At 38.8% G+C, this 15,844-nt stretch overlaps 1 protein-coding gene across 1 annotated transcript; it reads right to left on the reverse strand.

Annotated features, from left to right (window-relative positions):
• Window positions 1-3,110: 3,110 nt before the first annotated feature.
• Window positions 3,111-13,175, reverse strand: LOC145774250 (beta-1,3-glucan-binding protein-like). The gene is made up of 9 exons (XM_082585441.1): window positions 13,130-13,175; window positions 12,507-12,669; window positions 12,074-12,202; window positions 11,160-11,364; window positions 10,352-10,424; window positions 8,703-8,845; window positions 6,752-6,926; window positions 5,478-5,680; window positions 3,111-4,590 (listed from the first exon to the last, which is right to left on the reverse strand). The coding sequence occupies exons 1-9, from the start codon at window positions 13,173-13,175 to the stop codon at window positions 4,375-4,377; spliced, it is 1,353 nt and encodes a 450-aa protein (XP_082441567.1). The 3' UTR covers window positions 3,111-4,374.
• Window positions 13,176-15,844: the final 2,669 nt, after the last annotated feature.

Here is a 15,844-nt window from a genome sequence, read left to right on the forward strand (position 1 = left end):
GGGCACTTTTGTTTACTAAAAGGCCAATTTTTTTCAAGTTTCAAGATAAGATATAGCGATAATGCTAATCTATCAGCTCACTATGTATTGAGTAATGATGGCCTACAAGTGTCCGGTATACAAAGAAGGGCATCATGCTATGTTATAATGATGTAACCTACTGTCAAGCCTTAAAGCAACCTGTGGCCATGGCCGCTAAGTAGTGCTTGAATGACCGCCGGTGCTACCTCCTCAATCGGCCAAGTTTGGTCGCCGGTCTCTCCTAGCCAATTATTTAATTTCAGTTCAGTTGTTTTTATTTCTGATCATCATATCAAAACAATACACGTCAGCATAGCAAAGGTCGAGAAAAAGGTAGAAGCGACAAAACGCGAACGTTAAAACGTGCTTGAGACCGAAATAGAATGATCGTGGATTAACTGTCGAAAATATGTAGTATCAAAGAGTGATGCAAAATTACGTCAGCGCGTCATAATCGCCACTGTTGCATTGTGCGGGAAGATTTTTGTTATTAATGGAAGATATCCATCTGCGATCACCAGCGCTGTAAGTCTTGTTTGTAATTCCCGACGTTTATTTTAACAAAGTCTTAATCCGAAGTGCTAATTTACATCGGCTGGTAATATTGTCGTTTTTATGTCGATTCGATGTTGTCGGACATTGAATCGTTGTTAAAAAGGAGAACTAAGTTAGTTGACATCCGAGGGGAAAACATTTTTTGGTCATATTTTGCAAAAATTATGCTTCTTTTTAGTAATGTCGTTCACATCATTGAAATACTTATTTTATTACCTTGCGGTCATCGTCAACTCATGTCGAACGTTGTTTTTCGTTGCTAAAAAGAAGTCTAGGGGAATGGCCAACTTCTTTAAAATCAGCCACATTGGAGCAGTGCCGGTCTTAGGGTATTGCGGGCCCTGTGCGGAATATGCTTTGCGGGCTCCCATGACAATGATTCAATTTTTTTTTACGAAAACTGGTTCAATTTTACTTGGTTACATAAATATGCATAAAAGGCATGAATGAAGATAGATCAAAAACACAAAATCTCTGTGTTAGTCATAATAAATTAGTCTACTTCGTATATAAATTATGTTGACGTGTGATAAAAAATCATTCAATTTTGTTCACAATACTGTTTTGGGATTTCTACAAAAATGTTTGCTTTTTTTATTTGACATTTACATTACCATTATTCGAGCAAACAATCAAAAATAAGTTCAACCGTAATAAAATTTTTGAAACATGCTGAAAGTTCTTTCTCAAACTTTTATCCAATTAAGCCCAAATTTTCGACTAATTAAAAAGTTTGAGGGTTTTGGTTATACTCCCTGCACCCTAGCTCCTACGCCTATGTTAAAGGATACCGGTAGACCTAATTGCTTGCGAATTAAATCAAATTTGTTCCATTAGAAATGACAAAAATTAATGTATTTTTTAAGTAAATTGCGGGCCCCCCAATTTGCGGGCCCTGTGCGATCGCACGGTTCGCACACCCCAAAGACCGGCACTGATTGGAGACACTCGTGCGAGTGTCGTTAGATGGTCCCGCAGTACTAGATTACAATCCCGATAAAGCAGTTATTGCGTGGTGTAACGATTCTATTGTAGGACGTCGCCCAGGCCCAGCCTTCAACAACGCTAAGTGATCATTTTAGCATTGTTGCAAGTTTAATTCTATTTACTTGTGCTATTTTGGCCTCCAAACACGCAGATTTGGCCGCCGAGAAGGTAAGTCACGATGGCTGCCGAAAAAAACGAGTTTGAAGGCCTGTAAGTTACTGTGTTGCAAAATTTTGTGCCGTAAATATTATTTTGAGGCAAAAATGAAAGATCATAATTAGGCTAAAAGGGAATAGCAGAAATTGTTATATTGCAAAATGTGCAGTAGCTTACATGACTTTAAAAGGGCACCATTGCCCCCCCTGCCCTTCCATCTGCAGAAAAATTGAGGGCAAGGGGGGCATTCGCCCCCCCTGCCCCCCCGCTTCCGGCGCCCCTGCTTAATTGTGACTCCAATGTTCCTTCTTGCTTGATCTGGATCATCAGTGCACTCGACAGTTCAAAGATAAAAATGTTATTTGTTGTTGGCTATGGAGCTTGCTATATCTAAGTGAACTTAGCCTACTGTAGGCCTATAGGTTGCTATTGGCAGTTTTGTGTTGATATTTTATTAACTGAAATTCCAAAAGAACTTTTTAAGCTACCTGTCTCTGCTAAAGGAAAATAATAATAGCCTAATTATGAGGTCTATGTTTTTATTTTGCGCTCATTGCGACAACATAGGCTACAGAATATTGCGAAATACATATAACCTACTGTAAGCTACTGTAGGCCTATGCAACTCAGCAGGCAGCTGAATTCAGCCAAGAGACACGCAACTCTCACGACTTGGCCACGTAATCGAAAAATAGAAACAATATTTTTCTAAACCAAAACTAGAAAACTTCTATCATAGAGTCTTTTAGATTTGATTGACTCTTTACAAATGGATACATTCTTCTGCAAACCGAATTGAAATTATTTGTCAAAATAGCGAAAATAAGTTGTGTTTTGGCAACTACAATTACTTCTTGAAAAGACCGAGTAGCATGAAAAGTTTTCTTACAATCGTAGGCTAAGGTCAGCGATAAGCAGTGCAGTAGTGCGCTACTTTTGTAGCGCCGCTTCTTTTTTGGTAGTAATAGCGGCGCCAAATTTTTTTTTGGAACAGCTGATGCAATAGCGACGCTACTTTTTCCCAAGGTAGCGAAGAGGCGCGACATTTGTTTGTCGAATTTCTGCTACTTTCTAATTTAAAGTAGAAAAAAGGAATCATTTTTTATAAATTTTCAAAGTAGCGGGAGCGCGCTACTTTTAAAGTAGCGAATCCCTATCTCTGCCTAAGGTCCTGTTTCGCTACTTAGCTAAGCTGGGTGTTGAACGCTGGTTGGTTTTGATTGAGATGTCCTAAATTGCAGCACTGGTTGTTAAAAAGACGTAATCTGATTAGCCTACCTGTTCTCATTGGCATTTACGCTGGTAGCCTATGTGTAATATCTGACTACTCCCTTGCCAACTTAAGCTTAAAAACCTGAGTTTAACTAGAGCAACAGTTTACCAACGAAGCATTGGATTTGTTGAATTTATTTCAATGTTTTAGCCAATGAATTTGAAAACACAAAAACAAAAAATATTGGCTAGCCCAGACAATTTGTCGGTAAATGCATTAAAATTATTCTGAATAAATTCAAACTACTTCACCCAGCCAAAATTCGTCGAAACCGCAAGCTCGTTTCTTAATTTTCAAGCTCCCACTCTTCAGTGATATGTCCCATCAAATCCCAAAAACTTCAAAATCTAACTTCTCGACTAACCAAAAAAAATTATCCATTCGTTTGTCCACAAAACGACGAAAGTTTCAAAACGCTCTCATTCCAAAGACTGAAAATCTATATTTCCAAACTTTCGAGCTGCAACGTCGTTTATCAATGCCTTGTTCTTGAATAGCAATTTGCATGGATGAAACAAAACGCAATTAATGTCGGAGCATCAACCCAACAATCACCAATCAAAAGGCACTTATGTTGCAAGCCATCCACGCACCAATGCCGGTCAAAACACCAATTGTAACGAAGTAGAAATATTAAGGAGCGTGGAAAACCCAAAGAAATTTAAAATTTTGGAAACATTATTCATAAAAGAAAGACCTCCGCAGTTAGATTTATTGAATGTTGAACTGATAGGCCGTAACTCGTCATTCCCATCTCGAAGAGTGGATTTTAATTTGTTTTTCGTAAAATAGCCCATTTTTGCGAGTTACTGAAGATTGTTTTGATGTTTTTTTTTTCGCTTTTTTATTAGGCCTAGTTGTAATTTTCTGTTAATTTATTCTTTCGCATCACAATTGATTTATACTCGTAGTCTATATGAAAACGTTCGGGTGGGATTATTGTAGGTAGGATTGCTTTTCTTGCGATGCATTGTTTCAATAAAAACTTGCCTTTAACACACCGCTACTTCTATTTCCTGCCGTTTGGATTAACAATGCTAGATTCAAGTGAAAAAATTTAATATCTTGAATTTTAGCCTGATGATTAGATCTTGTAACGTCAGCTGCATTTTAGTTTAATGCTTGGCGACATCGGGGATTACTTTCAGCAACGAAGATGAAAACAGTTCAGTTTTTGAAACATTGTTGAATATAAACTTGTCATCTAAATTTTGTGCTGTTTATTTATTCATTCTTTATTAATATTTATTATTCTCAGGCAAATAAATCACTCACACAGAGAAGAAAGAGACCAAAAATAGAGAAAAAGAAAGATAAAAGAGAGACAACGAGGAGGAAATAGAAAGAGAAAAAGAAAGAGCACAGAAACCTGAATTGCGACATTACGCTCCATAACCATCAGTGCACTCCAAAGGAACCAGCTCGTTATCGAGGTAACAAACCCCGCTAAAATCACAAGCTGAAGAGGTCTGGAGCTGGCTGTAGTAAGACTGGAAAACGTTCTGAGCTGCTGTTCGAAGTCTGTTGTTGTCGCAACTATAAGGGTTGCTATAACAACAGGAAAGAGCGTCATTTCCAGCTGAACACTCTTGGGAAACCTGGAAAGTTAAAACTCTGTTAAGAGGAGTTAGACGATATAACCTCAGCAATGAAATGAGCTTATTAGGCCTAAACTCAGTAGCATATTGATAGTAGGGAAGGAGAAAATGTTTATCAATCGAGTCCGTTTACTTTGGGCTATGACATATAGGCTACATCTAAAAAAAAACAAGTTTTAATCCTTTTGAGTTAAAAAACCACACGTTCAAATGGACACCCAAAATGCAAGGTTTGCGGGGTAACAAAAACAAATCAATGTTGCCAGCTCAGCCGACTAGATGTTATTTTTTAGTTTTTTTTTAAGCCTCCCACTTTCCTATTCATCGCCTAAGCCTGGGATACTTATATCTCAATCAAATATGTCTTTGCTGGTTGAGTGCATTAGAAATGAAACGCCGTAGTTTTCCAATTTTACCTAACATCGTTCTCTTTACTCCCTACGACGTTTGTGGTTAATTATAATGATATTGTCCGCCCCGTTAGCTCAGTTGGTTAGCGCGTGACTTCGTGAACGAAAAAGCTTCAAGATCAAGTGGCGTTGGTTCGACTATTGGGGTGTGCGCTTGAGCAGAGCATTTTAGGACTGCTTTCCATTCAGCGGCACCTAATGGAGGGAATAATTTCCCAGCAACAACACTTCAATCATCGAAAAACTTCACTCTGCCAATCTCGGTAACCGGCCCGGGGTCAAAAGCTTTTACAAGTATGCGAAATTACCAGGAATAACCTATCAAGGCTTTGTCAGTCCGAGGATAAAGATTCAAAAACCAAACAAACCAATTCTCTTAACTCCATGAGGAGAGCATACGAAGTTTGAACGGTCACTACACAAAACGATGAACCCTTTAGTGAAGCTTAAGGCTATCCCATCCCACACAATACTTACGTCCGCGTAGCTCTGGCTGGTGCAAGCCCAAATCATACCATCGCAGATATCGTTAGCATTGGCATTGTCTTGAATAAGACATTGGCTTGTGGGCACACCTCCATCCTTTAAGACATATTGTTTTTCGGCTGTTCCACTAAAGTCGCACGATCCAGCGTCGTTCACTTGTGCGTCATAGGACGAAAAGACAGCGCTCGCCAAACCTGTGGCACGAAATAACTTTAACTTGCATTTTGTTCAATTAGTTTTCAGAGAAAATTCTTCTGCATAAAAATTAACAACAAGAAAAGTACCGTAATTAAAGCAATGTTTGAAGAAATAACTCGTTTGAAGTAATTTATAAGCATTCAATTGCAACGAATATTCATCGCATATTCAACGCAATATATGGATGGAGTAAAGGTTGGAGGACAAAAAATAACAAAAAAAACTTGAGATACGTTGATGATACAGTCTTGATAGCAGAATCTGCAAACAATCTACAGGACTTATTAAATTCTGTTGTCAATAAGAGTAGCCTAAAGCAATTGGTTTGGAATTAAATTCAAGAAAAACAGAATGCATGACGGTATCAAAAAAGCAAACTTATCTAAATTGCAGCCTTACACTCAATCATGGTGTTACAGTGAAACAAGTTGATAAATTTAAATATCTTGGGTAGGCTACGTTACATTATAACTTTCGGTGGCAAAAGTGACACTGAAATTAAAAAGAGAATCGCTATAGCAAAGGATACTTTCAGTAAAATGAGCATAGTCTTCAGGAATCGCAACATGACAATAAAGACCAAAATTAAAGTTTTAAAACTTATGTAGAACCAATTCTAACCTACGGATGTGAATGCTGGACAATAAGTAAAAATATGAAGAAAAGACTAGAGGCTGCTGAGATGTGGTTTCTCAGAAGGATGTTGAAGATATCTTGGACTGAAAAGAAGAGTAATGACAAAGTTATAAAATTGGCAAAAGCAGAAAGGAGATTAATAACAACAGTTAGAAGGCGCCAGATGCAATTTGTAGGTCGTATTCACAGACATGGAGATTTGAAAAAATAGCACTATTGGGGATGATACAGGGAAAACGAAGCAGAGATCGACAAAGATTAACTTATTTAAACAGCTTGAATCGATGAGCCACAAACACAACAGTCAAATCGAACAATTTTATACGAATGGCAAATGACAGAGAAGTTTGGAAGACCATGATCGCCAACGTCTGTATCAGATCAAGCACATCATCATCATCATTCATGGCTGAGGTGAATAAAAGTCTTACTTTGAAGAGTGTTGTAATCGCAAGTTTCTGGAGAGCTGCAGCAGGTTTGTAGTTCTCCAGTGCATTGAGCAGACACGTCAGCGAAATTTTGCTGGTAACAAGCCCAGTTCACATTTCCACAAATGTCATTTGGATCCGCATCAGACTTAACAGCACACGAGTACGTAGCAATATCCTAAGCAAAATTGAAAACAATTATGCCGCAGCAAAACTTATTACAGTACATACATTCCAACTAAATGTTGGTGGACCAGCATACAATTAACCTACCACAAAAATGTATCGTTGTAGCCAGGCTTACGCCCGGTAGTTAAAGCTTTAGATTAAGTGGAGGGAAAGGCCAGGAGGCCAATCTCCTTGTCCACCTTTAGACATGCCATGCCTTTGGACATGATGATGATGGCGTATGAGCGATCTTTCCAGGCTAGATTGGAGGGCAGGAAATCTTCAGCCACTCAGCAGTCTCGTCGTCCAGGACCCTCAGACCATGCGCACCGTGTGGAGGCCGGTGGGTTATGCAGTGGTGGATGACATGGTCTGCGGTCTGTTCAGTGGCACCACACTCGCATTCTGATGAAGGAGCCAGGCCCCACTTGTGCATGTCCGAACGAAAGCGGCCGACGTCAGTTCGCAGGCGGTTAAGCCTGACCCACGCAAGCCTTGCGAGGGACATCCCTGGTGGACGGGGATCGGCGTCGGGTATGAAGTCACGGAGCGTGGAGGTGTGATTTTGCCACTCCGTGTTCCACATATGGTTCGTCCAGTGTGCCGCACTTAAACCAAGTTTTTCTACCCGTCTCTTGTTAACAGCGTTCTTAAGTAGTTGTTGTTAAGTTGTTCTTAGTTGTTCTTAGTTGTTCTTAGTTGTTCTTAGTTGTAAGTAGTTGTTCTTAAGTAGTTGCCTTTGGACATGAAAGTGTCAAACACACAGCCACATGATTTTGAGCGGTGTCGAACCAGCGCCCTTTCGAAAGTCGAACAAAGACTCTCACAACTCGGCTATATGCAGCATCGAAACTTTACACTGATCACACGCTTTGCAAAATTACATTAGTCACAATCAGAACGATGAGTCGCAGACAATGCAGTCTAATGACGAGCCTCAATAATCAGTAGGCTATAGGTATGCACGTACTTTTTTTGCTAGAAAACCATGCTAAGACGAACGTCAAATTTTTGTGACCTGCAAAGCATGGTCTGCAAAGCGTGACCTGCAATCATTGAGTGCCATCACAGATGAATGCGGATATACAAAAAGACGTGCACCGTGGGGTTAAGCCTTCGATGGAGCTAGATATTTTATGCTTTTTTATTGTTTTATTGCTTGTTATAGTTTTCGTCAAGGAGTTATAGTATGTTGTTCTTCATCAGCTATACGTAACAAGCTGATGATTTTTGAGTAAATTGAGATTAAGAAACATGTATTTTTGCTCTGGTACATTATAGCAATCACGGCCAGAAATTGTGTGTGATGAAACAAAAAAAATGAGAAGCTGACATTGAAATTATTACATTTTTGGCTAAACGATGTAAAGATTGCTTTAAAGGTAGAAAGCGAAAACGAAGTAGAAAAACGAAAATGTTAAGTTTAATCATGGAAAGGAAGGAATGAATTGATGTAAAACGAAGAGGAAAACAAATGATGAGAACGCTTGGAAAAGTGAACAGCAATTGACTGACAGCGGTTGAACAGCAAAAGCAGCGGTTGAGAACTATGTGGCATGAATTAGTGGTGCGATACTCATGAGCCCAGCCTCATGGGCGAAACCAGTGTCTATCCCTGTCAATTTTTGTTACAGTCGACTGCTGAGATACGCAAATATCCTATCAAAGAGCAAAAAATCGAGTAACTAAATTTTTATGCTTTCAAAAAGCAGCCAAAACAAAACATGTTACCTCAATGGGGTAGACCTTTACATAATCCACATACAGCCAAAACAAAACATGTTACCTCAATGGGGTAGACCTTTACATAATCCACATACATTTCAGCGTCTGGGTAATTCCACACTGTGTTTGGATCTGGACCATCGAGATAGTCTCCTCCAATAGCGACGTTCAAAATAAGGTAGAAATATTGGTCGAAAGGCTGGCCTAGAAGTTGTTACGGTTAGTAGGCTTTAGTTTTTATTTATTTTTTTTACTAAAAGTAAAATAACATTTTTTCCAAATTTCTCCTTTGTTATTTTGTGTTTCATTTAAAGATTTTCAATCTTGCGTTTGATTGAAGCCTAGTAGCATCAGGGGCGCCGGAAGCGGGGGGGCAGGGGGGGCGGATGCCCCCCTTGCCCTCAATTTTTCTGCAGATGGAGGGGCAGGGGGGGCAATGGTGCCCTTTTAAAGTCATGTAAGCTACTGCACATTTTGCAATATAACAATTTCTGTTATTCGCTTTTAGCCTAATTATAATCTTTCATCTTTACCTCAAAATAATATGTACCGCACAAAATTTTGCAACACAGTTAACAGGCCTTAAAACTCGTTTATTTTTCGGCAGCCATCGTGGCCTACCGGGAGCTCCTTCTCGGCGGCCAAATCTGCGTGCTTGGAGGCCAAAATACAAAATAAAAATAACGATAGCACAAGGAAATAGAATTAAACTTGCAACAATGCTAAAATGATCATTCAGCGTTGTTGAAGTCTGGGCCTGGGCGACGTCCTACAATAGAATCGTTGCACCACGCAATAACTACTTTATCGGATTGTAATCCAGTACTGCGGGACCATCTAACGACACTCGCACGAGTGTCTCCAATGTGGCTGATTTTAAAGAAGTTCATCACTCCCCTAGAATTCTTTTTAGCAACGAAAAACAACGTTCGACATGTGTTGACGATGACGACAAGGTAATAAAATAAATATTTCAATGATGTGAACGACATTACCGGTACTAAAAGAAGCATCAAGCAAGAATCAAAAACTGTTTTCACCTCGGATGTCAACTAACTTAGTTCTCCTTTTTAACAACGATTCAATGTCCGACAACATCGAATCGACATAAAAACGACAATATTGCCAGCCGATGTAAATTAGCACTTTGAATTAAGACTTTGTTAAAATAAACGTCGGGAATTACAAACAAGACTTACAGCGCTGGTGATCGCAGATGGATATATTCCATCAATAACAAATATTTCCGTACAATACAACAGTGGCGATTATGACGCGCTGACGTAATTTTGCGTCACTCTTTGATACTACAGTACATATTTTCGACAGTTAATCCACGATCATTCTATTGTGAAATTAAATAATTGGATAGAAGAGACCGGCGGCCAAACTTGGCCGATTGAGGAGGTAGCACCGGCGGTCATTCAAGCACTACTTAGCGGCCATGGCCGCAGGCTGCTTTAAGGCTTGACAGTAGGTTACATCATTATAACATACCGTGATGACCTTCTTTTTATACCGGACACTTGTAGGCTATCATTACTCAATGCATAGTGAGCTGATAGATTAGCATTATCGCAATATCTTATCTTAAAACTTGAAAAAAAATTGGCCTTTTAGTAAGGAAAAGTGCCCTTTTTTCGTAATCTTGCCCCCCCAGTCAAAAATCGTTCCGGCGCCCCTGAGTAGCATGCTTATAGAGCAAATTACCTGCAGAATACATCCAGCTAATAGCAGGGTCCAAACTCTGCTGATAATAAGCTTTGCCATCCAATCGATAGACCTGAATGGAGTCAAAACAACACAACATTACAAAGCATACAATTGCTGCGAAGACAACGATGCTAAATATAAATGTATTAAATAAGCAAAGATTTTAATGACCAATTGTACTGTATTTGCTCGTCCTTTAATATTATACCGCGTTTTGATAGCGACTAATTTTGATTATGGTAGTATGCCTAATGTTTGCTTTGTTATATTAGCTGACACATGATAAAACACGACTCAGAATATTGCTCGATGTATTTTATAGACGTAGCCTACATAAATTGGATGTAGCCTAAACATACACTAGAAAAGTTTACGCTGTGTTTTCTTTGATTTCTTGGGATCTTTAAAAAGGTTGTGGGCGGCGGTCTGCAAGTATTCCCTAGACTCCCTTGCAGCGCTACTGATCTGTGATCTGACATGAACCATTATCTATTATTCTATTGTATTTACTTTTTGGTATTATTTTGTTAACGACAAGCGACTATACTGTAGTAGCTTACAGTAAAAAACAAGCCTAACCGCCATTGTTACCCTTTCTTTCCCAGCGTTGCCGTTCGGCAACACTAAATAAAATAAACAAACAAAAATTTTTTTTTTCATTTTTTTTTTTTGAAGTTATCACTACCCCCATGAGAGCTTTAGAAAAATTTTCCCGCCACGGGAAAATAATTCGGGAAAGAAAGGGTTTAACAGGATGACTTGCTGATATTATTCGCAATTTTTTCAATCAAGTGCAATATCTTACAAGTTGAGTTGGTGTCCAATCCACTGAATAGACATGGTATTCATCATTGTTGCATTGAGTTTGCAAATCTCCGCTGGATTGCCAGTAATGGTTATCACAGCATATTCCGTAATGGATCGTGCTTGCAAATTGATGGTTGTCCTGCCCTCTTGCCTCCATGATATCGATTTCTCCGCTTTGTGGCCATCCTCCGTACACGCTGTCTCTGGTTGAGCAAGAAAAATGTTTTTACTTGTTAATAATGATACCTAAAAGCATTAGGGTTACTCAATTCAAAAACCTCTAAAATAGCCTACTGCAAGAGTTTATAAAGAAGCAAGGAGTCTGTAAAAAAAAACGAAGTGAAAAAAAAGCAGCTGGATGAAACAAATGGGACAGTGTAAAACCTGACAAAATTCAGTAATTGGGGTTGTTAAATAGCTAACTAGCCTACTTTGAAGAATATTTGAAAAAAAAGTCTTGCCTGAGACTTAATCCGGGCAGTTTAAGATACTGATGGATTTTTTAAACCTTTAGGGCAAGTACAACTCCAGTTACTGATTTGACGATTAATCAAAGAGTAGCCTACAGTGTGCAATTGATTTTTTTTATTTCATTTTTAAAACAACCACTCGACGTTTTATGTAGGAAAAGCAATAAGATACTTTTATGTCCTACTTTGTAATTTAAAATAGCAGTTACATTTCTATAAATAGAATCGTAAAATTATCTTGAAGATAAAAATAATTCCTTTTTAATACAAAAAAGAAAAACCAACTACTGTAGCTTCAAATGTGCCCCAGACAACCACTTTATCTGGTCCAGAAGTCTTTACTAGATTAGGCACGGATCTGACTAGATCTGGAATAGATAAAGTGCCCGTCTGGGACGTTTTTGGTTTTATCATATGGGCTATAAACAATGAGATACTCAACCTTGGCATCATCCAAATGGCAGGCCACAATCCGTATCCATTGGGCAACTTGGCTCTCACCTCCACTCGGCCATACTTCCATGCAAAATTGCTGTGCATTCTTCCAGAAGTGTATTGTCTTCCGCCGTAGCTGAAATAAAGTAATAACGGGATAATGAAGGTAGTCGGTAGATGTGCAATAAAATTCTAAATTTATTTAGCTTGTTGGGATAAATGGAAAAAACCTTAAACTATAACATGATCTAAACTTAAAGATTATGAATCAGCCATTACAACATTTAAACCTGCCTTCAATTTTTAAATCAAATCGTTCAAAATCTAATCATGGTAACCTATACTGTAATTCATGTGAATACAACACTAAGACACAACGAAAAAGCTATTTTTATTTTCTTCAAAACTACAAAGAGTAACAAACGTCTGAAAACACAAACTTTTCTTTCAAAGGAGTGATGACCAGTTTCCCTCCTTCGGCCTTTAGATTTTCCGTACGGGAAGTGTAATATTGATATTCATTGTTGTGTGGGTTTGACACAACTTCGATATACCAGTCATTGGTGTCCAGAGTATCAAAGTTCTCCACATAGATAGGATCAGCTGTAAAAGCATTACAAAGACAGCCATTTTAATCATGATTTTAAAATAAAACAAATCTGCAAACCCTGAAAAACTCTACTTAAAAAAACTATAAAAAATATATATATATACTTAAAAAGCTACTTATTTTAATAAACAGAAACAGAGTCATTACTTTGCTTTCTTTTGACTCCGCAATCTCTGTTAGCCTAAATCTCGGAAAGTAGGGTATCATTTTTTAACTCTTGGAAATTGACAGCCTCTGGTGTGAAAATTAGGTTTAGCATCTCGTCGCTGGTTTGTTGGCCTACCATGACCCAAATCCTGATTCTATTTCAATTACGTTAGCTTTCATTTTTTACAAAAAATTATATTTTCAAAAAGCAAAACCATGTGTACATTAAAACTAGAACTTATTTACCAGGCCTAAGTCTTCAGTTAGTAAAATAACCGTCACTTAAATCTTCTTTGTTTTACTCACCAAATGTAACAGCAATCAGCAAAACCGCTGCGAAGAAGCGTAACATCTTGCCTTACTTTGATTTGACCAATAGTAAATGCTGGAGATCATCCATAAACCAGTCTTTATAAGAAGCAAAGGGTGTGTCAATCATATTATATTACAACATCATTTTAACGTTGCAAAATGTCATATAGTTTGACTTGCATGACTTTTTTCAATGAAATGAGTAGCCACTGCTGTTTGGAGACAAAATTGATTAGCTTAGGCCAGGGTGGTCCAACACTGCGAGTATGAAGGGCCGCATTAAGTTTTGCGGGACATTTTGCGGGCCACATAAAATGATTTTCAGCTAGTTTGCGACTCAAAAATGTGGCTTCCAGCTAGCAAAGAAGATATAATAGTCTACATAGCACATCATTAAATTAACAAACCAAAACAGTTTTATAAATCAGCCTACTTCACTTGACTAAATAGATAAGTTAGCAGCTAACTTATAACTGAATTCGAAAGTCTGTGCGAGCAACATAGAGTATGCTATAAGTCAACGCAAGTCTGTGTCATCACAACCCGTAATTCCATAATAGTAACCATGTAGTAACCTATTGACCTGCATTTTGATGATATGCGACTTAAGGGTTGTGGCTGACGCAATGCATTTATGTAAAACGCAGGTAATGTACACTTTGTACAGCATTAATAAATGACACCTGCGAATTTTGTACTGGAAAATTCGGCATGCGGGGAGTGTTCGCGGCCACGCAATAGCTGCATGCAGCCTGCGTGCCACGGTTTGGACCACCCTGGCCTACTGTTTATCTACCGTAACGTTTTTTAATGAAAACTATTGTGAATCTATTGTTAGACTGCAAAGTTGTTTGATGCTTATGTTTGCGAGTCGTGTGAATTCCACAGCTGGAAAATTTAAACACTAAAAGCAGGCCTCATACTGGAAGAAGTGGCTCTTTTGTTTGGAAAAAAAAGAAGTTTATCCTGTACTGAAAAGAATTTAATTTCTTTCTGACACCTAAAATGCAAAAGCTTTAAGCCCAATAAACTCACTTTCAGTTGTAGCTGATCCCCGACCCCATTTAACATCACACGTATCCTAAGGTGTTTGTAGTCTAACACAGTGCTTCCCAAATGGTGGGTCGCGACCCACTGGTGGGTCGCAAAGCTATTTCAGGTGGGTCGCGAAGCATTTTTAAATGTTACCGAATGTTAAAATTTTCTGACGTTGTTATGGATCTCACAAGCCGCAGTTTGGTCTTGAACAGTAGGCTACTTCGCCATCACTAATCTTCACTTCATTTGTTGACTTTTCATGAATTGTGCAGTGTACACTTGCATCAAAAGTGGGTCGCGAACCGAAAAAGGTTGGAAAGCACTGGTCTAACAGATTAGCTCACAATAACTTACATTGTTTCGTGTTATCGAAAGCACATGTAAATGTAAGCACTGTGTTTTTAGGATCAATTCAAAAGGAGCCACATTTAATTAAGATCTACAAATATAAAAAAGTAAGCAGGCAGCCAACAAAAAGATTTTTACATGAAATTGAAAAATCTAAACAAAATTGGAAAGCCTATTGCAGATTTAATTCCTGATGAGGACACACGTACGTGTCGAAAATGTTTGAGTTTATTTTAATTATGTTAGGCTGTATTTTTGTGTGTGTAAAAAAGTATGTTAAACCCGCTAAGGTTACCGTACTCTGTTTTATTTCTCTATGGTTCAACAAAGCAAACTCTCTACCAAGCTTTATCATTCATTGCATTGTTTCATGAAAATGTTTAGACTTGTTATTCCTTCATCTCCCACAAGCTGGCATTCTAAGGACTGCTCTCTATTCAGCGGCTTCCAGTGAACGGAATAATTTACAGACAATAATCGGCAACTTCACTCTGTCATCTCAGTAACCGAGCCTGCGTCAGTGGTTTAAAGCCTCTATACCGATAGGCCTATCTAAAACTGGTTTGGTTTTGAATCTTTATCCTCGGACTGACAAAGCCTTGATAGGTTATTCCTGGTACTTTCGCATACTTGTAGAGGCTCGTGACGTAGGGCCGGTTACCGAGACTGGCAGAGTGAAGTTTCCGATTGTTGAAGTATTGTTGCCGGAGAATTATTCCATTCACTAGGTGCCGCTGAATGAAGAGTAGTCCTTTAATGCGCTGCTCAAGCTCACACTCCAAGAGTCGAACCAGCACAGCGTGATCTTGAGCCGGGCGCGTAACCACTGAGCTAACGGGGCGGGCGAAAAACTGCAAGAAATAAGCAGTTTCTAGCATAATCGTTGTCACCAGCTGAAGCATGATTGTCTCGGTAACGCCTAGAACATCACACGGCCAGGGCAAAGAGAAAATTGAATTGAGGTCTGTCTTTGTCATGAGTTACCATGGGGGGTGGGGGGGGGACAGGTTATACCTGGGACTGGTATATTAAGTCCCCCCCCCCACCCCCTTGGTAACTCATGACAAAGACAGGACTCAATTCAATTTTTTCTTTCGCCCTGGGCGTGTGATGTTCTAGTCTTTTCCGATTGCTGAGAAGAGGCATTTTATGAGTAAAAATGACTCACGTATTGTTTCATTTCATAAATTGCTTCTCTTGAGATCCAAATATTCTAGGCGGTTTCAGCAATGCAAATTTATTTTGACTGCATGCACGGCAGCCTAGATGCGTCATCTTTTCAAGCAAAACACACTAACTGGTTGACAAACAAAGCAAGTCTCA

Source organism: Aplidium turbinatum, chromosome 7, assembly GCF_918807975.1.
Source record: "Aplidium turbinatum chromosome 7, kaAplTurb1.1, whole genome shotgun sequence".
Classification (NCBI taxonomy): domain Eukaryota; kingdom Metazoa; phylum Chordata; class Ascidiacea; order Aplousobranchia; family Polyclinidae; genus Aplidium; species Aplidium turbinatum.